Source organism: Natator depressus, chromosome 9 (genome assembly GCF_965152275.1).
Source record: "Natator depressus isolate rNatDep1 chromosome 9, rNatDep2.hap1, whole genome shotgun sequence".
Classification (NCBI taxonomy): Eukaryota; Metazoa; Chordata; order Testudines; family Cheloniidae; genus Natator; species Natator depressus.
Window position 1 is genome coordinate 6,002,626 of NC_134242.1, and position 27,319 is coordinate 6,029,944.

Sequence of the window (27,319 nt, forward strand, 5' to 3'; positions counted from 1 at the left end):
GCCATATCATCCTCCCCCAGTAGCATAACAGAAGTCCTCTCTAGCTGGATAGCTTCCTCAGTCTTGGACGTCTCCATTTGAATACTCTCAATGTGTGTGTGAATTCAAAGAAAGCCATGGACTAAAATTTTCATAACCTGCTACCTCATTCACCGGAGACTCTTCAAAAAGAACATACATTAATCCCTGAATTCCCTTGATCTTCGCTGCTCTACTAGAAATGCTTCTCTGAGGCAGGGAGCGGCAGAGGCTGAAACTTGAATCACTGTTACAAACAGAAAAACTTAGTGTCATCTGCCGTAGCCGGTGCAGTTGAACTTGTAATTCTTTATGGGAAGGAAAAGGGGAGCAATTCTATCCCAGCGACAGGGCTTTAATACAGAGGGCAGCATTTTCAGAGAGTTGGGGAGAGCTGTCACGTGTTTTTGCTCCCACAATGATGTAGTCATTAGACTTGTGGTGTCGCATGAGGGGGGTGCTGTTGAAGTGGAAATAAAGAACTTGGTCAGTGTTTAATTGTTAGGCCTAAGCAGCTGCATTTTGCTAGAGGCTTGCCTTGTTAGTTTCAGTGTACAGGGTTTTTTTAATGTTAACTGGGTTTTCTCCCGAAACCCCTAAGCTTGTGTAGTCTTTTCCTCTCTTGTCCTTAGCTGACAAGGGTTCTTTCTCTGTCCCTTCCCAAATTGACAGACAGTATCTGAAAAAATATGTATTAGTAGGTTCAAGCTCTAGGAGTGAACTTGTGATCTCTTTTAGACCTCACAGTTTAACCTACTTCAAGAGATCCTCTGTGCTCTAAGTATCTATCCTGGTTTTAAATCTTCCCCTCGCTACAAGTGAGAAGGAAACACCAGCCAAGGTCGATAAGCCAGCATTTATGTAGTGCCACCAAAATGCATTTTCTGCTCCAGTGGTTGGCTCACGAGCAGCCGCTAACTAAATTGCTCCTGAGTTAAAATTGACAGCACTGGCAATCCTGAGGCTGTGAGAACACAACCAAGTTAATTTCAGTTTCTACTGAAGAAACAAAACACATCTGTGTTAACTAAATGCAAAGGGAGAAAAATACAGTTGCATTCTAACAGGAAAATACAAACAGAAATAAAGTACCGATACTTTAAACAAGTCAAGTGCAGGACAGTGCACTGCCCCTTGCAGGGCCCTGTTTTAGTGTGGATTATCTTCCCTCTCAGTCAAGAGTGTGTTGGAGGTGGGTGGATAAGGAGTGCGCCAAAGATAGTTGAATGGGTCCTTTTGTCTTTTGGATTGTGAGCTCCTTGCACGAGGTACCATCTTGGTTTTATGTCCTATACTGTGTAGCACAGAGCTCAGAACTGAAGCTTAACTAATAATGAAATGGCTAAGAAGAAGTTTAAATCCACAGGGGTAAGGGCAGGTGGGACCGAGCCATCAGGGATTTTTGGTGTGGTTGTGATGCTAGGAAGACCTCTTAGGAGGGCGAGATAAGAAGTTTCCTTCCAAATTACTTAGGGAAGAGCTCACTTTGGATTTGTGCTTGTAAGTCCATCTCAGTATTGTTACCCCAGTAAACACAGATCTGTCAGGAAATGTTTTTCCTGTTTCAAATCCTAAACTCTTTTGATTTCTTGCAAGAATACATTCAGCTGCACAGAGGGGTTCCCTCATATACCTCCAATTCAGTGTTGCTTTCAACTCCTATGAGACACGGAAAAAGCACTGCTCCTTTCTCCCATCCTTGCCCGCCTCTGTTTACAGAGTCCCAATTCAAAATCAGACCTTCCATCAGTAACTCTAGCTATTAGAAACATAAGCCGTTATGCACGTTAATACTTTTGCCTGCTAGATGAGTGCTGTCTTTTGTGTTCTATTGCATATGCGAATCACCTCGCGGACACAAGTTGACATTGACTCTGCCAGAGGCTTGGTGGTTTATTGGATGAAATATTGACCTTTCTGCTCTGGAAATATAGCACAGGTGGTCTTCATGCTGTCCTAGGTGAAGTAAGCTATGTGCCTCAGCTGATTTAAAAAATAATCAGCATGGTAGTGTCGGGGGAGCCTTTGGGCATTTTTTTCCAGGGGCTGTGAAGTACCATCACACTGTTGTATGTAGATGTGACCCAGTAATGATGAGCTGAACACCATCATGTTGCACTGGGCCATGCTCTCACAGTGTCTTCAGCAAGGGATTTGTCCCATCAGACAAACTTACAACTGGGTGGGAGGAAATCATGGAAGTTAGACCTTGTCTACACTAAAGGGAAAAGTCGACCTAAGCTGCGCAATTTGAGTTACATGAAAAGCGTAACTCAAATTGACATAGCTTAGATCTACTTACCGTGGGGTCCACACTACACATGTTGATGGGAGAGTGTTTCCCATCGACTCCCCTTACTCTTCGTGATCCTGGAGTCGACGGGAGAGTGATCGGCGGTCGCCTCCGGTAACTGTAGACAAGCCCTTAGATGCTTGCAGCACAGCCACTTAAGGACTGAATTCACTGGGGTATATAACAGCATAACCTAGTTTGTGTTCTTTGCTGTTATGAGTCCATATAAAATCTAGCATAGCAGATCCTGGTAACTTTAGGGTTACACACTGTAGGTCCAATAGACTTTTGTGTCAGTAGCAATATAGGTGTGGGGGTGAATCTTGCGGTTATCTTAGGAGCCCTGAAGATCATCCATGTTTAATCTCCTTTAAGACCTCATTAGAGGCATCGTCTCTGGCCTGGAATGTATCTCTTCTGAGCCTGTTGGTGCTGCTGCTTAATCGTTAAGGCAATAACTGTTATGCAACACAAGGTCCTTCCATCTTTCCTGTTCCCCCACAAACCGTGGATGTGAATGTTGAGTGTGCATTTATGGAGAGCAGAGAAAATGGCATGAACGTATCTCTGAGATCTGTCACTCAGCCAGGAAATTCCAAGGAGTGGATAATATAATTCTGAAGGTTAAAAATAAAAGGTTGGAAAATAAAATTCCAGTAGTTAGAATAAAACAAGATTAAAGTTGCTTCAGCAATGTGCAGTTGGTTGTTTTTCACAGTGTATCTTATGATCATATAGATAGTAACACAGTAAAGTAAAAGCTTAAACGTACAAAGGGAGAAAAGGCTAGAAACCAGGAACATGCGATGTCTTTATTTGCAGGGAGTATGTTTGTGCTTGTACAGTGCCTACCGCAGTGGGGTCCTGATCTCTGAATAGAGTGTCTAGCGGCTACTGCAGTACAAATAATTGATAACAATAAACCAAAAAGAGGGGAACTGCAAGAGAGCAGTGGGCGGAGCACATAGGAGATGTTTGTAAGATGAGATGGCGTCCTTCTCTTTCCTCAATAAGAAAACAGCACCACATTGCCTTCTTTCAGAAGGCAAAGGAATGAGTGTGAGATCTTGTGGTGACAACAGGCAAGCCCCAGTGAAAGTGGGTGTGCAGAGCACTGGGATGGCACAATGCAAGAATCCTTTTCCTTTCTTTGTGTGTGTTTTAAACAGTGGTTTTCCCAGCTTGATCACAAGCAGCAGATCTGATCTTAATCAGCTAGCATATTAGCAAAAATTGATCTCATTATCCTTTGTTTCTTGGTGCATCTCCCAAACTCTGGCAGCAGTAGCACTGAGCAGCTCCACTACAGGTGGCTACTTATGCAGGACAGAGGAATGCTGATCTGGGTCTGGGAATCTCAGTTATAAATTGCACTGCACTCGGAATGAGTGCTTGATTGTATTTTAACACAATTAGCCTCTCTGCACCTGGCCTCGTCAGCGGTAATGGACTTGCCTGTTGCCCTCTTCAACTCACTCTGCTAAACCCATCAGAGGACTGAAAATCAGATTTACACTTTCGCTCTTTGCCTGCAGCCCTAGCCTTCCAGTTCAGTTTCTAGCTGAATGTTTCTGCACTTCGTCAACATGTTAAGTTGTTTTGGTCTCTGCATTGCTAGTACAAAGCTAAAGACTTTGTTGTCTGACAGAGATTTAATTCTATTGCAAAGCTTGCACAAGCTTGTCTCTTTGCTGCTTAGATTGATAACCTCTAGAAATTACTGTCAAAGTTGCTGCTGTTTACATTTTTTTCTACTAGGATGAATAAAAGCATAGACGTATTTCATCTGTAGGACAATAGCAGTTCAGGGCATAAGCCTTAGCATTGTAAGAACAGTCCTATTAAATGAATATCATAGAAAACCAGATGCACAATCTGTGTTTCCTGTGATCTGTCCGTGATCTGCATGGTGAAATTGGCTGTACCACAGGTCTGGCTGTTTGCTCATGTGCTGACCCTTCCGCTGTCCATACCACAATTGAAGTGTTGTTGTCTTGATGCCCTCTTGACAAAATTCATTTGCTGGGGGCAGGGAGGGGTTGTCTCTCCACTGGTTCCATGTTGGGACAATAACTAGCTGCCCAAAGCACCACTGTAAATTACATTGCCACAGGCGGTGGTGCATAACCTGAGGCCAGAAGCTGAACTAATAGGGGAACTGCATCCCAGAGGGTTTGCTCTTCAAGTTGAGTGTTGAGGACACTGTGGTTTAGTTTCTGCTATGGCTGTCTTCCTGGCAGTTGTTTCAGAGACAGCTCATTGAAGTGTCTGTGTTGAGCAGCGCTGAGAAGCGGACTGGCTGCCCTCTCCTAACTGACTCTGTTTGTGATTCTCCCCTTCTCCTCAGGTGGCCATAATGTAACTATCTCGCTGCAGTCAAGGACAGGACATACTCACATGCCTTCAGTGGTGGGGGTACTGGTCTTCACTCAGTTCTGGTTCTGGTTCCCCCTGTCACACTTCTTGTCATTGGCTTACACCCCAACCTGTGTCATTGGCCTTAACAAGGACCTTAAGGTATGTGCTTCCATGGTTGATACAGAAGTCTGATGAGAGATGAAATAGCTGGATGACAACTGCCTGCCGTTCCATAATGTTTTCCATCATAAGCACCAATTATTAGCTTTCTGCGAGTTTGTTCATGAAGGGAATCTTACTACAAACAGCACAAGAATCATGTGTTCTGCATGGTGCTGAAGAGTATCAATAGCTGAATGTTTATGATGAGTTGCTGGTACATTATGAGTTGCTGGCACAAAGAGAGCAAGGCCTTTCCTAACCATGTTCATTCATCACCAAGGGAATTCAGTCTGTAAGTTTTAACTTCCTGGGGTCCTTACGTTGCACCAGTACCATTGTGTCTGGCCTCTGCATTAGCTTTCTGGTTTACCCCCTTTTCATTCTGAATGCTGTCAGCTCATCTGCAGAGAATCTGTGGAGGTCAGCCTGGCAGACCTTTGGGCACCATCCAAGTTTGGGAACTCTTTTTAAACTCTGTTCCTGTTGCACCAGCTTCTAACAGTTTGCCTGGCCATCATGTCCTAGCTGATTATTATACAACCTTGCCTTCTTGGGAGGAGATAGAGAAATCATGGATGTTACAGTGTGGGGGGGATATGAATACAGCCCCTATTGAAAATCTCTGAAGGAGTCCAGTTATTTGAGGAAAGAGTTCCAAAGATGCATTGACTGCACTGTGCCCATTGAAACACTATACTGTGCCTTGGTAATGGTGCATTAAGACCTCTTCATGGGTTGTAATATAGGATAGGCTAGGAGATGGTTTTAGAACATATTTTGACCTTATCCACTGTAGCTAGCTAAAGTGTGCTAGAAACTGTAGCTGGAAAAGTGTGAAAAGCTAATATTAATCGTAGTGCCTCAATTTTGTTTGAGCCTTAGCGTAGACAGGGCTTATATTACCGTGGGTGACTGGTGGGATTTGAATCATTCAGTCCCTGTGGGTAGAGATCTGAGTATTAAAGATTGCATCAGGTAAGCCCTTCAAAAGGTTACACTTTAAAGCTTCCCATTACAGAAAGCCTAGTGCCTCCTGGCTAAGGATGTGATGCTTCACTCTCTGGGTTTGAAAAATATGCCTAAAATGTGGAATGAGAGGAGCCAATATTTCACTCTGACACTAGTGAAAGTCACTGGTAAATCAGCAGTTTGAGTTGAGTCAGAATCTAGAGTGATGGAAGCCTGAATGTTTTTTGCAATTTGTGCTGCAGTCTCCCTCTTTGTGCTGGAAAAGCCCGATCGTGCACAGCAATCTTTCGCAGGCTTATTTATGTGCACTGGCGTATTGTATTGGTTTTCTGGTTTTCTTTCCTGCACTGTGTACATTTCACTGCAGGGAGATGAAACCTTGCAATTTCAGAGTCTCTCATCAAATGGCACTAGCTTCATTAAAATATTGGTAGATTCTAAACCCACCAAACTGTCAAACTATGCCCATGAGGATTCAGGAGTGAGGCTAGAAATAGGACACGCTTTCTGGATTCCTAGGTATAAAAGTAGGGAAAGGACCAATTGGTCAGCTAATTCCTCTCCCTACATTGTAGCACTTCGAGGGCTATCCTCCCCTCAGCATGCTAAGTATTTATTTGACTCTTCCGTTAACACTGAAGGGATTGGGGAACACGCTTGTTGCACTGCTGATATAGTAACAGTGCCCAAGTCCTGTAGTTCTTGTTTGTTGTTACAGTGACAATTGTGCTAAGACCAGGATTTAAATTCAGCTAGAACTGTCTGGAGCCCAGCTCTGGTAATATTTTCATGGCTCTGGGGGCCCGTGAGCCAGTTCCAGGATGTCCGTGGGGCTGCACAGGGCTGGAGTCACAGCACCTAGCAGAAACCCCAAGCTCCACTTCTTCCCCCCCGGGTCTGGTAGGCGGAAAATGGAGAGGGCATGGGGGGCTTCAGAAAATACTTCAAGAGAATTTAAGCCCTGGCTAAGACCCCACGTTTATGAAGGGACCAGTTCAAGTTCCACTGTTAATTAACTACATCTCCAACTCAACTCGATATCACCCTATCATTCTTCCCTGATCATACCCAGAGACTCATGAGGGGCTCCTGGTCTTCAGCCTCCAGAGTCCTCACTGGGGAGTCCCACATGGATCCACTTTCTCCCTCATCCTGTTCCACACTTACGTAAAACCACCAGAGGAGATTGTGGAACAGCATAGACTGGAATGCCAGCAATGCCCAGACTGAACCCAGTTCCGTCACCTTCACTCACCCATAGAGCGCTGTATCCCAGCTGGGCTGGGACCTGGCTGAGATCAGCAACTTCCTCCAGGAACAGCGGAGGTGACTTTGGCGGGGAGAGAGAGAAGCACTTTGAAGAATTCACTGCCTCCTTGGCATCCTCCTCCATCAAGGGCCTCCAAGCGTCAGAGCAGCCATCGGCCATGGTGAGCTCTGGACTTCTCACCACATCTGGATTCCAAATAGCTACAGTCATGGGAAGCTCCCTTTCTGTCTACTCTGCCCCCTCCTGTGAGGATCAGACTTAGCCTCAGTGACCCCTGTATCCATCCCCCTGGGTTGGCTAATGTAACTCCCTCCGCCAAAGAATGAAACCAGCAGCTGTTGTTTTTTTTTAAGGTTCCAAATAAAGCAGTACAGGGCTCTGAGAAGCTGTCACCCCCCTGCTCTGTACTGGCTCCCTGTGTAATATGGGTTAAATTCAGGATTACAGTTCTTACCTTCAAAGCAGTCAGCAGGACTGGTCCAAGTTACAGGGTTACAGCTGTTTGCCATCACCCGGCATAACGTCAGAGCAGAGCTGTCTGTGCCAAGGGACTGCGACTCCGGAATGCTCTCCCGTTCCGTGTATGTTAGTGTTAAATGATGGCACCCTTCTGTGTGCAGCTAACGAGTGATGTCTCAGTTAGTCTGAAAGGAGCTTGGTTCAAAAGGCCATTTCTGTGTAAGCTCCCCATTGCCATTGTGATGGGTTGGATCACAGAAACCCCCTTGGGAACTGCCACCTGATGTGCTGAGACTACCCCTGAGCCTGTTTCCCCTGACAGCTTGGGACGTCAGTGCCCTGCCTGGTTTGAGCCAGATACGCTACCCTGCTGCAAACCCAGACCAAGGTCTGAACCATGTCCCCTAAACGCTGCAGGCTTAACTGAAAACAGCTTAAGAAGTGTTCCTGTTTCTAACACTCAAATGCCCAACTCCCAATGGGATCCAAACCCCAAATAAATCCGTTTTATCCTGTATAAAGCTTATACAGGGTAAACTCATAAATTGTTCACCTTCTGTAACACTGATAGAGAGAGATGTACAGTTGTTTGCCCCTCCCCCCCCCCCCCCGGATTAATACATACTCTGGGTTAATTAATAAGTAAAAAGTGATTTTATTAAATACAAAAAGTAGGATTTAAGTGGTTCCAAAAGTAACAGACAGAACAAAGTGAATTACCAAACAAAATAAAATAAAACACGCAAGTCTAATACAGTAGGAAAGCTGAATACAGATAAAATCTCACCCTCAGAGATGTTTCAATAAGCTTCTATCACAGACTGGATGCCTTCCTGGTGTGGGCACAATTCTTTCCCCTGGTACAGCCCTTGTTCCAGCTCAGGTGATAGCTAGGGGGTTTCTCATGACTGTAGTCCCTTTTGTTCTGTTCTACCGCCTTTATATAGCTTTGGCACAAGGCGGGAATCTCTTGTCTCTCTGGATTCCCACCCCTCCTTCTAAATGGAAAAGTACCAGGTTAAAGATGGATTCCAGTAGCAGGTGACATGATCACATGTCACTGTAAGACCTCAAGCCCTCATTCCTCCCAGGCTGACTCACAGGAAGGCTTGCCTGCAAACAGAGCCATCCACAGTCAATTGTCCTGGCTGATAGGAGCCATCAAGATTCCAAACCACCATTAATGGCCCACATGTTGCATAACTACAGTAGGACCTCAGAGTTATATTTCATATTTCTAGTTTCAGGTACAAGAGTGATACATTTATACAAATAAGCTGACCACGCTCAGTAGATAATAAGCTCTGTAATGATACCTTACAAGAGACCTTTTGCATGAAGCATATTCCAGTTCCATTATATTCACACTCATTAGCATATTTTCATAAAATCATACAGAGTGCAACGTCACAGCGGTAGTATCAGAGCACCTCTCAAATACTAACAGAGGGCGCCCAGGGAATTGGTGGCAGTACTGGGATTTGATACCGGATCTCTTGAATCCACATCCAGTGCCACAACCACACAGCCATCGTTCCTCCCTCGGCTTTCTGGGGCTCTCAGCTCTAATTGTGCTCTAATTCCTTGTGATTATTTTTTAAGGTGCACAACATTTTTCATGTAAGTTGAGCAACTCAATTTTACTGGCTAAAACCTTGTAGGTCATATAGCTTTCAATGCTCTTTCATTTGGCCTCTTCCAACTCTTACCTGTTCTGGCACTGAAGAAATGTGTTGGGAAGGAAAAGCAGCTTAGATACAGTGGTGGTGAGTGCAGTATAAATATTTGGATGGATAGATAGGAGGGCAGTTGAAGAAAGCTGTCTGGCCATATCCGACCGGGGGAGTGTAATGTTATGTGAAACCAGTGAAACTTGTACTGCTGTCTTGGAAAAAGTGAATGGCGGAAGATGCGTGGTCTAGTCTGCCGTGCACAGATAAAGCTGATCCTGTTTTAGGTCTTAAGGCCAGTTTTGTGCAAAAGACAGCCACAGCTAAACCATGACAGCATCATAACAATGAAGAAACAGCTGGATGTGCATAGTGTGCAGTAAGCTGGAGAAGCAGAAAATGCCGTACCAGAGTTGAATTATATCATAATTGAATAACGATGTTACAGCTGAACATTTGCCACGGATGGCAGCTTCTCAGCTTCCGGAGGGGGAAAAGGGAAGCTTTTGTACTTTAGATGATTTGTGTTTATCTCTGTAAGGAGGAAAAGGCAACCAAGGCAGCTATTCTGCTGTTTTGGTTCTTTCCCTTTACTTTCCTGTAACAATTCTTTCAAAAGTCTGTATTTTTTTTAGATGCCAAAAGTCCAGTACAAATCCAACTGCAAGCCCTCTACCTTTGCATATCCTGCCCCTCTGGAGGTACCAAAGGAAAAGGAGAAGGAAAAGGTTGGTAAGCTGATCGGCTGACTTTTCTACACTCTGTGGACTCACCCACTATGAACATTAACCTTCCTGGCATTAGCCCATGGCAACGTATTCCTTTAGGAATGAAGAAAAGATTGTCAGTTGCTAGTATCTCTGAGAGTAAATATTACGTAACTCTGGCCGTGTAGCAGCATTCTTTTCCTCACGGACTTCTTTCCTTTGTAATAGCAGTTGCACTCAACATACCTGGACGCTTCTTATTGCCACATGAGCTTTGTGAAATGGGTGAGGGTGGCCGTAAAAATTGGCCCATTGATTTTAATTCACTGAGCTCACCACCTTTCTGTCTCTCTCATTGCTGAGTCTGGAATTCACTGTCGCTCGTAATCTCTGTGCTGGGATTTGACTGGCGCCTTCCTTGACTAGCCGGATGAGCAGGAGAGCTGTTACAGGAGTATTTACCATGTACATATTGCTCCTTTGCGCATAGCATCTTTTTGTTCTGTATTCATACAGCACCGAGCACAGTGAGTTTATGACTAGGGCTCCTCGATGCAATGGTAATACAAATAATAAATAACAGTCCTTGAGGGCAGGAGTCCAAAGTGTCCCAACAGCTAACGTAAGGCATAAGCATTCATAGGTAGACTCTGTGGGCCTGTGCGCTGCAAAAAGGTAAATGTAGAAATGGTAACGTCCAGGTAAGAAAATTGAGCCTCAGGTGGTCGTCTTTGGCAGGATAGGTGTCCTCACACAAAGGTGGGCAGCTCATGTGCCCATAGAACTTGATCATCACCATCCGTGGCTTGACTGCAGCAGGCGGAGCAGACCTGCCAGCCGCCAGAGAGAGGCAGCAGAGGTGTGTCCTCAGGCATGTCTTGCTAATGCGTGTGGCATCTGGTGAAAATTGCTAAGCAGTTTAAGAAAACCGAACACTAGAAATGAGGGGTTCTCGGATTTAGAGAACAGAAGCCTGTAGAAATTAGCCCAAATGAGGGCAATAGACTACTACCAAGCAGCTGGTTTTTGCCTTGGAATAGGACCGGATTGTGCACAAAGGCAAGTAATATCATAAGAAATTTCACAGTGGCAGGTACTTCTGGACATATCCCTCCCTTTCCAAAATTCAAACCCCATGGCTGATTTTGGCCCACCCTTAGAATACCTTGATATGGCACCCTAAGACTCCACCAAAACCTTAGAGGAACGGATAATCTTTCCAGGAGCAGGAACGGACGGGCAGGGCTGACATGGGTCTGCCTGCTGACCCTGTGGTGGTGGTGATGGTGGTGTTGTCTAACACTGATTGTTGAAAAGAAGCTATGGACACTCAGAGAAGATCAGCCCACTTGTTTCTTCCTCGGATGAAACTTTTCACATCCTGGGCTGTTGCAGTGTGTCTGCCATTTTGTGCCAGTTACCCATAACAGCTGTGGATTACAGTAGTGCCGGGGTAGAGGAATGGTGAAAAGGATTACGACATTGTCAAGAATCTCTCTTCTGGCTTGATGTTGCCTTGTCGCTGAAACCATGGGAGCAAACTTTCCCGTGGTAAGCATTCCTTGTCACTGCTCAAATTTAAAGAAATCCCTTAGTAGGGAAAACAAAACAGCATTGAGTAATCTCTACATTAGGGAGCTTGCCCTCTCTTCACTTACAGAAACTAACCAGATCTGATTGTGTAACACCCTTTTCCACTCCTGCTTGCCATTTCGTCTTCTGTGTGCCCCTCTGTTTGTGCTGCTTATAAGGTAGTGGGTGGGTAGTGAAATTGAAAATTGGCACAGTGCTGACTCTCCTTTTGGTCTGCTTGCCTGGCTGGGAGATGAGCCCTGCGTACAGCGTTGAAGCCATTCTGAAAGCCTTCTTTGTTGAAATGTCCAGGTTTCTACTGCTGTGTTGTCCATCACCGCAAAAGCCAAGAAGAAGGAGAAGGAGAAGGAGAAAGAGAAAAAGGAAGAGGAGAAAATGGAAGTGGTGGGTATAAGCCATAAATATCGAAATGTCCTCCAGCGAGTTTTGTTTGGCGGGCTGTGTATCACATGAACACTGGCTCCTATACACGTCTCTGTTCCCATCATCACCTGCGTTACCGTAGTTTCTCAGAACCGTGTTAACTTGATTCAGTATATTGAGTAACTTATCCAGGCACAAGGTTCTTGTGGGGCTGTGAAAGAAATGTAATAAAATTCCTGTTCTTTGGTGCACCACTGGTGACTTTTTAACAATCTTTCTTATAGCAGTTGCTTGGAGGTGACTGCTATAGTTAACAGAGTAACAGCCGTGTTAGTCTGTATCCGCAAAAAGAAAAGGGGTACTTGTGGCACCTTAAATTTGTTGGTCTCTAAGGTGCCACAAGTACTCCTTTTCTTTTTGCTATAGGTAAGGTTCCCAAGCTAGTTAAATTCTAACCCACTGTTTTCACACCCCCATTACATTCTGAAAATATTTATCTTTCTGCCTATAATTTTCATGCGTGCTGATCTATCGGGGGGGGGGGGGAATACTTTCTCCATTCTAAACCATTGTTGGACTTTATTTCTGCAGTGTGCAACCCCTCCAGCCCCCCCAATCCTCCAACAATAGCTGAACTTGGCAGGCAAGGTCCTCAGCTGATGTAGATTACCATAGCTACAGTCACTTCCATGGAGCTCTGCTGACTTACCATCAGCTGACAATTTGGCCTGAGAACGTGAAACTTTATATGCAAGTTGGACACACTGAGGAGTATCTTCAGGAGCAAGTTTGCGGGAAAGGAGATGGAATTAGCTGGATTATAAATGATTGATGGAATTGATTCTGAGACGACTCAGGCAGCTAAAATTCTTAACGTAGCCTAATGAAGAACATTACTTTTGTGATATCCCAACATGCAGTTGTTGCTGCTGGAACAGTTTGTGAGTGAGAAACTGTCATATTGAAAGTCAGCAAAAACCTCCCCAAAATCTGCTTTAACATCAGGGGTGTGAAAAGATCGCAGGTATGGGGGAGAATTGCAGATTCTGGATTTGTGGGGTGACATCATCACTGTAGCAGCATTTCCCAAAGTTTTGTAAATTCTGTACTCTTCAAATTCCATGTTTTTTTCATTTCCAAATACCTCCCCTCACCCAGCACTATATAAATAATAGATGTTCAGATAACCCATCTTTGCAGAAAACTCCTTCCAGGTAAACAGCAGCAGCTGCTGAGGTTGGGTTTCGTTTTGCCTCATTCACCTTAACGAGGTGTCTATGTCAAAGCCTGCCTGGGCCTCGCTGAGGTTATGAATTAGGGGCAGCTTCTTTATTCTGTCGAATGGAAAACAAAATAGCATGCGGAAAAACAGCGGTGTACCATCAAGGTGGCACACTTAAAATAACATGTGCCTACAGCAACGTGAGCGTGACCACAGTGCGTGCACACAATATACGGGACAACTTCTATCGCGTTAGCTTCTATTCACTTTTCAGGCTGTGTAGTACTATTCTTTGTGTGGAACATAGTTGCACGTGAGTTAAAGCAGCTGTTGGGATCTTTAACTTTTGTGTTTCTTGACCCTTCCACAGCACAACTGTAACATTAACATAGTCTTTGGGTTGTATTATTCACACAGCACTGTACACTAAGCAAAACGTGCCAGGCAAATGAGCCTTCCTCCAAACAGCTCTGTGGTCTAAAATCACGTGAAAGTGAAGAAAGGCTACGGTGAGTCAGAAGGGCTCTGTGTGTGTCAGCTGTGTGGAAAGCTGACCTAGACACACTGAGTTGTTTGAGAAGGAAAAGCAGCGAGACAAAGAGAGACTGCTGCCCCCTGTTGTGTTTGAGCTAACATAGGGTCCTGGCTGCATCTCTGCTTTCCCATTTTCTCATACAGCTCGTATGAGGTTTGCTGGAGTCCTGTGGAATTTGCTGCTGTTCATGAATCTGGTACCTGAGAGGGTGCCTTCTGCTGTAACAAGGGGTGCCTGCTCTGAACCTTACATTTGGTGCCTATCACACAGCTGCTTTCTAGAAGTACCTATTTAGTCTCTGACCTCCTCCCCTCTTATCAAATTGTGACCAGCAGAAGGGAGAAGGTAACCCACACTCTGAAATGTTTTCATGAGGCTGCATAAATGCTTCTGTCTCAAATCACAGCCTCTGCTGAGTCCGGAACTGAGCAGAATTGTACCTGAACCGTCTGTAAAGAGTCACCAGGATGGAGTCATTTTGGTCAAGTTGCCATGACTGCCAATGACATAAGATGTCAGTGACAGCTTTATAGCTAGGAAAATCCCACCTGCATTTGGCACCTTTTGTGTGCCGGGTTGTAACATGCAGCATGAAAAGTCCTGGGCTTTATTGAGTAGCTATTGAAAGTGGAAGTTTGCTGGGCCACTGCAACCTCTTATTTAACTCTTGTGCCCCTGGAATCTGGATTGCTCTTACAATAAGGTTCTGCTCTGGGGGAATTCAGATGCCTTGGGTTTATATAAGTATTCACTGTGCTTTGTGGTGGGGAATTAGCCTGATTGACTCCTTTATCTTAAGAGAATGTCTCTTAAACAGGTTTTTGAGTTACTGCTCATGCTGTGTGGATCAAATAGCAAGTTTGACCCCAGCCTCAAATGTGAGAGGATTGAAGGCTGCAGCTAAACCATGGTGGCCTTGTGTTTTGTAGGATGAGACTGAGAAGAAGGAAGAGAAAGAAAAGAAAAAGGAGCCCGAACCCAACTTCCAGCTGCTGGATAACCCAGCCAGAGTCATGCCTGCTCAGCTGAAAGTCCTCACCGTGACAGAGAGCTGCCGATATCAGCCTTTTAAACCAGTGAGTGCAACCTACCTTGTGCAAACCTAACACCCTGTTCTCACACTTGGAGAGTTCCCAGCGGACGTGCTTTGCGCTGGGATCTTGCATGTGAACAGGACAGCTGTGTGTGTTCCTGAGAACTAAAACCATAACAGCTGATGGCTGTACTGTGTTTTAGAGGCCACATGATGTATCCCCATGTCTCGTTTTTTCTTCCTTATGTCCCTCTTCTCAATTGTTTTCACACATTTGTAGTTATTGGAAGGCAGAGCTACTCTAGGCCCATATAATGCCCTAATGCTGCTACTTTACATTCTCTTATCCTATGCTCTCTTCAGAGATCCTGACCCAGAAACTGATGATATTGTTGGATCATATTAAAGAAGTTCTGTATTAAAATCACAAATGAGTTTGATTCCCCATAGTTTAAATTCCAGGGTATTACTAATTAAGAGGTCTCTTGGGTTTTGGTACTGTTTCTCTCCCTCTATGTGTGAAACTTGCAAGCTGCTAATTGTGTTAGTACATTCTAAGACAGAATCTGTTCTCAAAGCAATTCACAGAGACTCAAAGCAATACTCTAACAACAGAAACAGCACCCAGAGACTCCCCGCCCTTTTGTTGTATTAACAATTGTGATTAAAATAGAGATAGAGGATGTATGTGGACGGATGCTTGGTGTGGATAACAACTGAATGATCAGGGAGGTGCCAGCCTAAGAATCCAGTGTCCATCGGCTGAAGAAGGCGTCAAGTGGAAATAACCAGAGGACCCCCGGAGGGCAGACTGGAATCCACCCAACAGCCTCAAGAATGGGAGAACCAAAGAACAAGATAACTTCTTGGAGCCGTCAGGAATGTGCTATCTGCTGATTGATTCAGCAACAGCATGATGAAGCAATTCCCATAGACTGGCATAGGAAGAAATTCCTATAAAAATAGACTCTTAAAAAGTGAGAACTTTGGGGTCTGATTCTGCAAACCAACTTCCAGGAGCATCAGATGAGCATCTGACAAGGCCCTGCTCCCTCCTCATGTCCAGGCCACCTGGCCAGTGGCTTGGCATGAGCAACTCTAAGGCTGGTAACTATGATGACAACCTTGCAGAACCTGTGTGTGTGTGTGTGTGTGTGAATGTGTGAATGTGTGAATAAATATGAGATTGAATGGAATGTTATAGCTATAACTAACTGCTTACTATGATAACAACCTTGCAGAACCTGTGTGTGTGTATATGAATGAATGAGTGAATAAAGATGAGATTGAATGGAATGTTACAGCTGTAACTAACTGCTTACTATGATTCTTTCTGTATTCACAATAAATGTGGTATTTTGCCTTTTTCCCTTTAATAAGATCCTGCTGGTTTTTAATTTATTGGTACAACAATATGCCCATTGACACCTAATAAAAACCTCATGGGGGACTGGGGAATTGAACCATCATAAGACTGTGTAATGATTTGCAGTAACTGCAAACTGAAGCCTGGATCTGTAGCTTGTAGGGTCACCGGAGAATTAGAGTTAGCTTACAGTTACTCTCTCTGTGTCTTGCACTCCTCCATAGGTGCTAAGGTGAAAGGGCAGATGGACTGGACAGCGTTCCAGTGTAAGCAATAAAGATAAAAGGTTTGGGGATGAAGATTTGTGCCGAACGTTTTTGAGAAGCGGGCATGTTCAGTCTAGAATGGTCTGCAGATTTGAAACGTATGGTATAAACAGCAAGTAGGGTCGGTTTATTCTCCTTAAGTAAGGAAAAACAGCCAGTCAAGGGTTCTACGCTGCAGCAGAGAAAATTTTAACTTTCGCTGGAAAAAGCTGCCCTGAGGAGCTATGGAATTTCCACCAGTGGAGCTATTGGAGAACAGTCTACAGCCCCATATATCAGGGATGGCTCGGGAATAATGACATCTGCCCGGCCACGATGCACAGCGGAATAGTGGCAGATGGACAGGAGGCTACGTCAGTCCAGTTGATTCTTTGTAGTGGTGGGAAATGGCAGCTCGTAATGATTAAGGATGGCAGAGAAAAACCTCATTTGGAGTGTAGCATAGGGCCTCGCAACACTCATGCCCCTTCTTTAGGAGCTGATGTTTCAAGAGTGGATGGTATGTTTCCCTTCCTCTTGTCTCCCCCAAAGCTGCTGCTGTCATTCATGGCTGGGCCTGCAAGGGCTGCTTTCCCAGTGCTAGCGGCCTGTATTCTGCCTAGAACAGAGGGCAGTGGTCTCCATTCCAAGCCGGCGTCCCTGAGGTCAGAGCTGTGAGAACTGCTATCCCACCGGCGGGCTGCAGCAGTCATGTTTTTTAGGGTTCTCAAGATACATTTAAGGGACTTGAAGCTCAGCCTTGTACATCGTGCTCACTGAGTTTAGATCTTAATATAGCTCTGAAATGTCTTCTAGATTTGGTGTCAATGCTGTGAAATTCATTATCACTTGTGCTGGGATTTTGTTACTATGCAGTGGGTTATGTGCATAGATGGTGTTTTTACTGAATAGAACAGGAGTACTTGTGGCACCTTAGAGATTAACAAATTTATTAGAGCATAAGCTTTCGTGGGCTACAGCCCTCATCATCGCATGCATAGAATGGAACATATATACATACAGATAAGTTGGAAGTTACCATACAAACTGTGAGAGGCTAATTAGTTAAGATGAGCTATTATCAGCAGGAGAAAAAAACTTTTGTAGTGATAATCAAGATGGCCCATTTAGACAGTTGACAAGAAGGTGTGAGGATACTTAACATGTGGAAATAGATTCAATACATGTAATGACCCAGCCACTCCCAGTCTCTATTCAAACCCAAGTTAATGGTATCTAGTTTGCATATTAATTCAAACTCAGCAGTTTCTCCTTGGAGTCTGTTTTTGAAGCTTTTCTGTTGCAAAATTGCCACCCTTAAATCTTTTACTGAGTGGCCAGAGAGGTTGAAGTGTTCTCCTACCGGTTTTTGAATGTTATGATTCCTGATGTCAGATTTTTGTCCATTTATTCTTTTGCATAGAGACTGTCCGGTTTGGCCAATGTACATGGCAGAGGGGCATTGCTGGCACATGATGGCATATATCACATTGGTAGATGTGCAGGTGAACGAGCCCCTGATGGCGTGGCTAATGTGATCAGGTCCTATGGTGGTGTCACTTGAATAAATATGTGGACAGAGTTGGCATCGGGCTTTGTTGTAAGGATAGGTTCCTGGGTTAGTGTTTTTGTTGTGTGGTTGCTGGTGAGTATTTGCTTCAGGTTGGGGGGCTGTCTGTAAGCGAGGACTGGCCTGTCTCCCAAGATCTGTGAGAGTGAGGGATCGTCCCTCAGGATAGGTTGTAAATCTTTGATGATGCGCTGGAGAGGTTTTAGTTGGGGGCTGAAGGTGACGGCTAGTGGCGTTCTGTTATTTTCTTTGTTGGGCCTGTCCTGTAGTAGGTGACTTCTGGGTACTCTTCTGGCTCTGTCAATCTGTTTTTTTCACTTCAGCAGGTGGGTATTGTAGTTTTAAGAATGCTTGATAGAGATCTTGTAGGTGTTTGTCTCTGTCTGAGGGATTGGAGCAAATGCGGTTGTATCTTAGAGCTTGGCTGTAGACAATGGATCATGTGGTGTGTCCTGGATGGAAGCTGGAGGCATGTAGGTAAGTATAGTGGTCAGTAGGATTCCGGTATAGGGTGGTGGTTGTGACCATTGCTTATTAGCACAGTAGTGTCCAGGAAATGGATCACTTGTGAGGATAGATTTGTTATTTATTATTATTTACTGAATAGATTTATTATTCCACTGCACCTGACCTCAAAAAAGTCCTGGTCTCTTGTTAACATGCAGAGGGAATGGCATCGGATTATGTAAATGGGAGATGGAAAAGACCTTTTACTAACAGCCCATGGGTTTGCCAACTAGTCTGTGAAACGCTGTGGTACACTGGAAGGCTAATGAACACATTGTCAGGCTGCAAATGGACTGAGTCAAATTCTGCTGGCTTTTGTTATTGTGCAAGAGATGGATGAACATGGGGCCTCCTCTGTTTTGTAATTGTGTGTGAGAGCGTGCACCCTGGCAATGAATACCCTGCCCAGAAAATCAGTTCTTGTTTTTAATACACTTTTCGTTCACTGGTATTTCATCAGCATGTGGAAGCTTTGAGAACAGCTTCTTTCACACAGCTGGGAAGGGGTGGTTCTGTCCGAGATCTCTAAGACGAGGAGGTGGCCCAATTGACCTCCCAGCCTGGACGGAGCTGCTGCCCAGCCCAGTACAAGCTCAGTTCTGCACCTGAAATGTTCATGTGCGCACAGTCATCAGCCCTAAACTCAGCTGACGTGTGCAGTTGTGTGTTTTGTCTGCTCCTGGGGAAGAGAAGCCCTGGGCCTGACGCAGCATGGGAGTAAAGACGTGGCTGCCCTTCAGAAGGGAAATGTGCGGGAAGAACCATGGCAGCCTGGCTAGAGGCAGCGCAGTGTCTCAGTCAGAGAGTGGTGGAGCCCTGAGGACAGCGGTGGCCCGAAGCCTCACTGGGGAGCCAAGCCACCCCCAGTACAAAGGCAGTCAGTGAGTGGAGTATCCGCTCTGTCTACGAGTGGTTTCCTGAAAGAACAGAGAGCAGTGTGTGTCTTGCCATGATGGAACGGTGGGACCAAGGTGGCTTCCCAGCATTGACGCAGAGTGCTGGTTTTTAAAGTTTCTGCTGGTGGGGCACCATCATAAAAGGTCACTTTGAGATGCTGATTATACCCTGGAATTCAAATGTGGGGAAGGCTATAATTCCAGCCAGGCCTCGACACAGTGTCCAAGTTTCCGTACCTCCACAGGCAGCCACTAGCTTTGGCGAGTTGTATGTTTTGTGCTTCATTCTTCTTTTGTCTTATGAGGTTCTGCTAATGGAATTCTCAGTCAATGGATGCTGATGGTCAGATTTGGCTCTGCTTCTGAGAGTCTCTGGGGAGGGGTTGAGCCAAGATCTGACTCTGTTTTGTCTTGCAAAGACTGAATCTCATGGAACAGTTGGTGTGTTTTGATTTTTAAAGCCGTATGGAAAGTGCCAGATTATAGTCACTGCATAAATCCACAGATCCAGATGTCACCTTCCAGCGAGCTGAGAGATAGAGAATGGAAGAGCAGAGGTAGCTTAGAATGGCCGTTTATTTCATTAACATACAGTGCAGCCAACAGGGTGGCACCTAGACACAATAAACTCCCAGTTATAACTCAGGTTTCAGAGTAGCAGCCGTGTTAGTCTGTATTCACAAAAAGAAAAGGAGTGCTTGTGGCACCTTAGAGACTAACCAATTTATTTGAGCATAAGCTTTCGTGAGCTACAGCCCACTTCATCAGATGCGTTCAGTGGAAAATACAGTGGGGAGATTTATATACATAGAGAACATGAAACAATGGGTGTTACCATACACACTGTAACCAGAGTGATCACTTAAGGTGAGCTATTACCAGAAGGAGAGCGGGGGGACGACCATTTTGTAGTGATAATCAAGGTGGGCCATTTCTAGCAGTTGACAAGAACGTCTGAGGAACAGTGGGGGGGGGGGGTAAACATGGGGAAATAGTTTTACTTTGTGTAATGACCCATCCACTCCCAGTCTCTATTCAAGCCTAAGTTAATTGTAATCAATTTGCAAATTAATTCCAATTCAGCAGGCTCTCGTTGGAGTCTGTTTTTGAAGTTTTTTTTGTTGAAGTTTTGCCACTTTTAGGTCTGTAATCGAGTGCCCAGAGAGATTGAAGTGTTCTCCGACTGATTTTTGAATATTATAATTCTTGACGTCTGATTTGTGTCCATTTATTCTTTTACATAGAGACTGTCCAGTTTGACCAATGTACATGGCAGAGGGGCATTGCTGGCACATGATGGCATATATCACATTGGTGGATGTGCAGGTGAACAAGCCTCTGATAGTGTGGCTGATGTGATTAGGCCCTATGATGGTGTCCCCTGAATAGATATGTGGACACAGTTGGCAACGGGCTTTGTTGCAAGGATAGGTTCCTGGGTTAGTGGTTCTGTTGTGTGGTGTGTGGTTGCTGGTGAGTATTTGCTTCAGGTTGGGGGGCTGTCTGTAAGCAAGGACTGGCCTGTCTCCCAAGATCTGTGATGGGTCGTCCTTCAGGATAGGTTGTAGATCCTTGATAATGCGTTGGAGAGGTTTTGGTTGGGGGCTGAAGGTGACGGCTAGTGGCGTTCTGTTATTTTCTTTGTTGGGCCTGTCCTGTAGTAGGTGACTTCTGGGTACTCTTCTGGCTCTGTCAATCTGGTTCTTCACTTCAGCAGATGGGTATTATAGTTGTAAGAACGCTTGATAGAGATCTTGTAGGTGTTTGTCTCTGTCTGAGGGGTTGGAGCAAATGCGGTTGTATCGTAGAGCTTGGCTGTAGACAGTGGATCGTGTGGTGTGGTCTGAATGAAAGCTGGAGGCATGTAGGTAGGAATAGCGGTCAGTAGTTTTCCGGTATAGGGTGGTGTTTATGTGACCATCGCTTATTAGCACTGTAGTGTCCAGGAAGTGGATCTCTTGTGTGGACTGGTCCAGGCTGAGGTTGATGGTGGGATGGAAATTGTTTAAATCATGATGGAATTCCTCAAGGGCTTCTTTTCCATGGGTCCAGATGATGAAGATGTCATCAATGTAGAGCAAGTAGAGTAGGGGCATTAGGGGACGAGAGCTGAGGAAGCGTTGTTCTAAATCCGCCATAAAAATGTTGGCATACTGTGGGGCCATGCGGGTACCCATAGCAGTGCCGCTGATTTGAAGGTATACATTGTCCCCAAGTGTGAAATAGTTATGGGTGAGGGCAAAGTCACAAAGTTCAGCCACCAGGTTTGCCATGACATTATCGGGGATACTGTTCCTGACAGCTTGTAGTCCCTCTTTGTGTGGAATGTTGGTGTAGAGGACTTCTACATCCATAGTGGCCAGGATGGTGTTTTCAGGAAGATCACCGATGGATTGTAGTTTCCTCAGGAAGTCAGTGGTGTCTCGAAGATAGCTGGGAGTGCTGGTAGCGTAGGGCCTGAGGAGGGAGTCTACATAGCCAGACAATCCTGCTGTCAAGGTGCCAATGCCTGAGATGATGGGGCATCCAGGATTTCTAGGTTTATGGATCTTGGGTAGCAGATAGAATACCCCAGGTCAGGGTTCCAGGGGTGTGTCTGTGTGGATTTGTTCTTCTGCTTTTTCAGGGAGTTTCTTGAGCAAATGCTGTAGTTTCTTTTGGTAACCCTCAGTGGGATCAGAGGGTAATGGCTTGTAGAAAGTGGTGTTGGAGAGCTGCCGAGCAGCCTCTTGTTCATATTCCGACCTATTCATGATGACGACAGCACCTCCTTTGTCAGCTTTTTTGATTATGATGTCAGAGTTGTTTCTGAGGCTGTGGATGGCATTATATGGTTATAACTCAGACATCAGAGAAAAAGACGGTGTTTCCAGAGAGAGTCTTTCAGCGAAGGTTTGGCTGGCAGGGACATTTGCACCATGCTCTGATGGTCAGCGAATTCTGGCTCTTATAGAGGGTGCAAGTGCTGAAAGAACAGTAGTGTGTCCGGGAGCCTTCGCCAGAAAGTCCTCAATCTTCAGGTGCAAATCTAGGAACCCTTATCCAGAGCACCTCCAGTGACCTCCATCATTGTGTTAGTACCTAGAAAGTTTTCAGAGTAACAGCCATGTTAGTCTGTATTCGCAAAAAGAAAAGGAGGACTTGTGGCACCTTAGAGACTAACCAATTTATTTGAGCATAAGCTTTCGTGAGCTACAGCTCACTTCATCGGATGCATACTGTGGAAAATACAGAAGATGTTTGTTTTTATACACACAAATCATGAAAAAATGGGTGTTTATCACTACAAAAGGTTTTCTCTCCCCCCACCCCACTCTCCTGCTGGTAATAGCTTATGTAAAGTGATCACTCTCCTTACAATGTGTATGATAATCAAGGTGGGCCATTTCCAGCACAAATCCAGGTTTTCTCCTCCCCCCCACACCCCTCCCAAACAAACCCACTCTCCTGTTGGTAATAGCTTATCTAAAGTGATCACTCTCCTTACAATGTGTATGATAAAACCTGGATTTGTGCTGGAAATGGCCCACCTTGATTATCATACACATTGTAAGGAGAGTGATCACTTTACATAAGCTATTACCAGCAGGAGAGTGGGGTGGGGGGAGAGAAAATCTTTTGTAGTGATAAACACCCATTTTTTCATGATTTGTGTGTATAAAAACAAACATCTTCTGTATTTTCCACAGTATGCATCCGATGAAGCGAGCTGTAGCTCACGAAAGCTTATGCTCAAATAAATTGGTTAGTTTCTAAGGTGTCACAAGTACTCCTTTTCTTTTTACCTAGAAAGTGAGGCACTCCAAGGTAGCAAAGTCCCAAACCACAGAGGGGTTTCTAGGCACAACACCGTGACATTATCCGGAAGCATATGCTATATGCATGTCCATAGATCCATAGTCACGGTCACTTATTCCATTCCCCTTGTTATGAGGCTAGAATGTGAATGACTGGATGCCTCTATTCAGAGTGTTTCAGTAACTCATAAACACACTGGCCGTAAAGCCTACTAGCTTCCAATTTGATTCATAAACATTTGAGACAATCTAAAGCTTCCAAGTGCCGCATTTTAATAAATCAGTGTATTCAACCCTTCCCTCCTGTCCCTTTTACATTTTGTCTGCCCCTGGTGGTGTGACACTGGTATGTACAATGGGAGAATACTTTGCTTTCATTGTAACAGACCACGGAAAGCTGTTTTCACCCCTTGCTTTGAGTGGAGCATTCACACTGATGGGGTGATTGTAACCCAGGGGACTTGGGGTCCTGTTTCTGTCCTAGGTCAAGGACAATCCTACACGAGACAGAGGTATTCTTGAATGTCTCTAGGCACTGACACATTCTCTGCACTTGGCTTCTAGCTTTCCATTGGTGGCATCATCATTCTGAAGGACACCAGTGCGGATATGGAGGAGCTGGTGGAACCAGTGGCAGCCCATGGCCCGAAGATTGAGGAAGAGGAGCAAGAACCTGAACCACCAGAGCCTTTTGAGTACATTGATGACTAGGATCCTGAGGTATGGTGCAGTTCTCTAGCTCCTCCGTTAATAGGTAGAGTAAAAACTCCATCCATCAGAGGACCCAGTGTTTAAAGGTTTTGCTCTTTTTTCTTTTTTTTTTTAAGGGGTCGTGTGCTTTTGTGTCGATAGAAGTACATTGTGCTGATTTTTTCACAATGGCAGTTTTAGCTGAAAGGGAAAGGCTCCCTCTCTCCAACCTTAGTCGTCTTGTCCCAGCAGTACAGGCTTGTGCCCAGAGAGGGACATGAGCCACAATCTCAGTTTCTGTGACCATATCCCTGAGCTAAATGGAGTGAGCCAAAGTCCACCTACTCCAGGCATTACATTATCTAACTGCAGGCTCCTTCATAAATAGCATGGGGTGTGTGTGACTGAGCTGACATGCTGGTTTGCTGATGAAAATCAGAATCCAGTTACCTTGTTTCTGATTGTAGGGTTAAAAATGCGCATGGATTAGTGGTCAGTCTGGATACCTCGTTTCTTGCCAACAACTGGGTGTGTCATGAACACTGGAGCTTCAGTACCAGACCCAGAGGATCTTAGCTGCTTGTAGGAGCATACAAATGTGGGCTCTTTTGGGACTGGGCAGAAGATGGCCTCAGCTAATGTTTTTGCCTTTCTGGTCTCCGTCTCCAGGACAAGCTCTGCTAAAGAAGATGCTTTGTCTGATATTGGAAACACACGAGGAAATTCCTACGGAGACCTGCCATTCAATGCATGCAGCATCACCTCTGCGCTGACCTGATGCTGATGGTCTGTGGTTTGAGTGCAGAAGAGATATATGCCGTTTAGTGTACTCTTTCACAAAACTTTGTTTTCAAATGAATATATTAAAACCTCTTGATGGAAAACTTGCTTTTGTTTTGATGTCCCAGTTTATCTAAAGGAGGGGAAGATTCATCAGCCTCCCAGCACTTGAATGTACAGGCTCTGAGTCATCCTCTGACTCCCTCTTCTTCCTATATTAGGTGGGTTTCCCCTTATAGGTGTGCCCAGCTGTATCCAGTGCTGCTGGCAGGCCTTAACCTATGGTAGACTAGAACAATAAGGATGCCTTTTAAAAATGACCCATGCACATTGCTCCTTTTTTTTTGCTTGTTTATGCCAAGGGATGCCAGTAAACCCAGGCTGATTCAGCCCTGGCGCTAATCCGACAGACTGATTTTGTTTGTTTGCCCTGCTCCCCAGCATCTGCCCAGAGGCATTGGCAAAGTTGACCCTCATTGATTTAAGAACAGCAGTAATCTTTACACTGGTCATCCAGGTACAGGGATAGATCTCTGCTGGTCTCCTTGGTGTGCTACAAAGGTGCTGAGCACCCATGTTGGAAAAATAAAATTAGTAGCTTCAAAATGCACTTCTTTTTGTTTACACCCCAGCAAACTACCCCTTGTTTTGTGTGCCTTGATTCTTTTCTCCCAATATGGAAATGTAGCTGGTTTAGTCAGTCGGTTAAAAGTGCATTCTGGAATTAGACAGGATGAGTCCAGACATGCAAGTTCCTACGCTGAAGAGTGAATCATTGGCCAAGGACAAATTTATGGCTGGGAGCATGGAATTTGCCTCAGTCAGAAAGAAAGAATGCAACTCTTCCATTCACTGTCTAAATTGCTAGGGCTTCACCTCTTGTGCCCTAGCAGTGATGCTTTGGGTTGCGTCACACTCAAGCCAGAGAACCTCAGATGTGGCCAACTGTAAAACAGCCTCTTGTCTAAGGTGCGTCACTTTAAACAACCAGCCCAAAAACAAAAACAAGTTTTTAATTAAGTGTATCGCATCCAAGAAAGAATATTGTCCCAAGCGAACTTAATGAAAAAATCATTTGCATCATAGCTAGGTCTGTAAAATATCCAAGACCAATCTTCCATGTATCTCGTTTATTCCTGCAAGACGTTTATTAATTTCTACATTAATAGACCAGTCGGCCCACTTTCTCTGCAGAATTTACGTGTCCGTTTGGTAGAGGTATGTAAAATACACCTTACAAGGTATTGAGCAGAAAAGTAGCATCTGTCCATCCAAGACTTTAATCAGGATTCACCAAAGCTAAAAGCATCCTTCCTTAAATCTGTGCTGGTCCTGACCCAGGGTTCTTTTAAGAACGTGATTCAGATACATTTTTTTTTCATGGAGTAGAATTGGGGATAAGCATGAAGGGGCTTTTTACAGTCTATGTCGGGGTAGTTAAGAGGCGGGCCGCAGGCCAAATCTGGACTGCCAGATACTTTTGAACAAACCCAGAAATCTTTTTATTTACTGCTGCTTCTTATTTTATTTTTATTTATTTATTTATCGTGATCATTATTTTTTATTATTTTTCTCTGGAGTATGGAGCTTGACTATACTTTGACCAAAAAATTTGGACCTTGACACAAAATAGACTATCCTTGGTCTATGTAAAACATTATTGTACATAAAAGAATAGAATCAAAGGGATAGCCCCTGCACAAACTATTAGAATCCAAAGCCCAGCACAGGTGTAATGGTACAAGAAATAAAGGGAGAGAATAACACTGTGAATGATTGAATGAGTAATGGAGAGGCTAGCACAGTGTAAACAGCAAAATGAGGCTTTGCAGAGCTCAGGGGAGAGACAGCCTATGAAAGGGTACCAGTTTTTATTAGTGTATATTTTTTATTAGGCTTCTCAGCGTAGTATTTGAAGCAGCTCACAAATAGCACTTTTCATCTTTAGATCTCAAAAGAGGTCAGTATCAGTATCCCTGTTGTACAGATAGGGAAACTGAGGCACAGAGCGGGGAAGTTACTTCCCCAAGGTCACCCTGCAGGCCAGTGACAGAACTAGGAATTGAATTCCTGAAGCCCTATACACCAGGCTATATTGCCTCCCTTTATGGCTTTAGTCTCACAGTGAGCCTCACCCATGTGAGATAGGGAAGTGGTGTCTCCATTTTACAGATACAAAAATTAAGGCATCAGAAGGAAAAGTGACTTTTCTAAGGTCACTCACAATGTATGTGGCAGATCAGGAAGAGAGCCCAATGTTCTGATTTCCCGTCCTTTAGCCATAAATAAGGCTACATTTATGTTACGGAGGGTCATGGAATCCGTGACTTCCAGAGACCTCTGTGACATTCTCTGTTTCTGCCCCAGGGGCTGCAGGACTCTGGAGCTGGCAACCAGCGGGGCCCTGACAGGGTTCCGGCGACAGGGGGCCCCCTGAAAGGTTCCAGCGGCAGGTGACGGACTCTTGAGGGGGCCCTCCTCAGGGTTCCAGTGAGGGGCCACAGCCTCGTGCCGGGGGAGGGAGACGCCTCGGGTGAGCGGCTGGGTGTGTCCCACTTTCTCTTTGGGAAATATGGTCACCCTGTAGCTCCCAGCCGCCCTGGGCAAAGGGGGGGCCCCACTGCAGCTTCCAGCTGCTGCGGACGGACTGGGATCCCCACAGCTCCCAGCTACCACGGTGGTGGGGAAACCATGAAGCCGCAGCAGTAAAAGTCACAGAGAAGTCACATCTTCTATGAATTTTTTTTGCTGATTTCCTGTGACCTGTCCATGGCTTTTACTAAACATAACCATGACAAAATCTTAGCCTTAGCCAT

The 27,319-nt window shown here is 44.9% G+C and overlaps 1 protein-coding gene across 1 annotated transcript in view; it reads left to right on the forward strand.

The window, feature by feature from the left end:
• PSMD1 (proteasome 26S subunit, non-ATPase 1) overlaps positions 1 to 24,598 on the forward strand; it is a 120,140-nt gene extending 95,542 nt beyond the window's left edge. The window contains exons 20-25 of the mRNA XM_074963396.1: positions 4,659 to 4,828; positions 9,835 to 9,927; positions 11,791 to 11,883; positions 14,549 to 14,695; positions 23,598 to 23,753; positions 24,393 to 24,598. Of these exons, the coding sequence (XP_074819497.1) occupies positions 4,659 to 4,828; positions 9,835 to 9,927; positions 11,791 to 11,883; positions 14,549 to 14,695; positions 23,598 to 23,744 (650 nt within the window). The 3' untranslated portion in view covers positions 23,745 to 23,753; positions 24,393 to 24,598. The remainder of the gene's footprint in view (positions 1 to 4,658; positions 4,829 to 9,834; positions 9,928 to 11,790; positions 11,884 to 14,548; positions 14,696 to 23,597; positions 23,754 to 24,392) is intronic.
• The last annotated feature ends 2,721 nt before the right edge of the window (positions 24,599 to 27,319 follow it).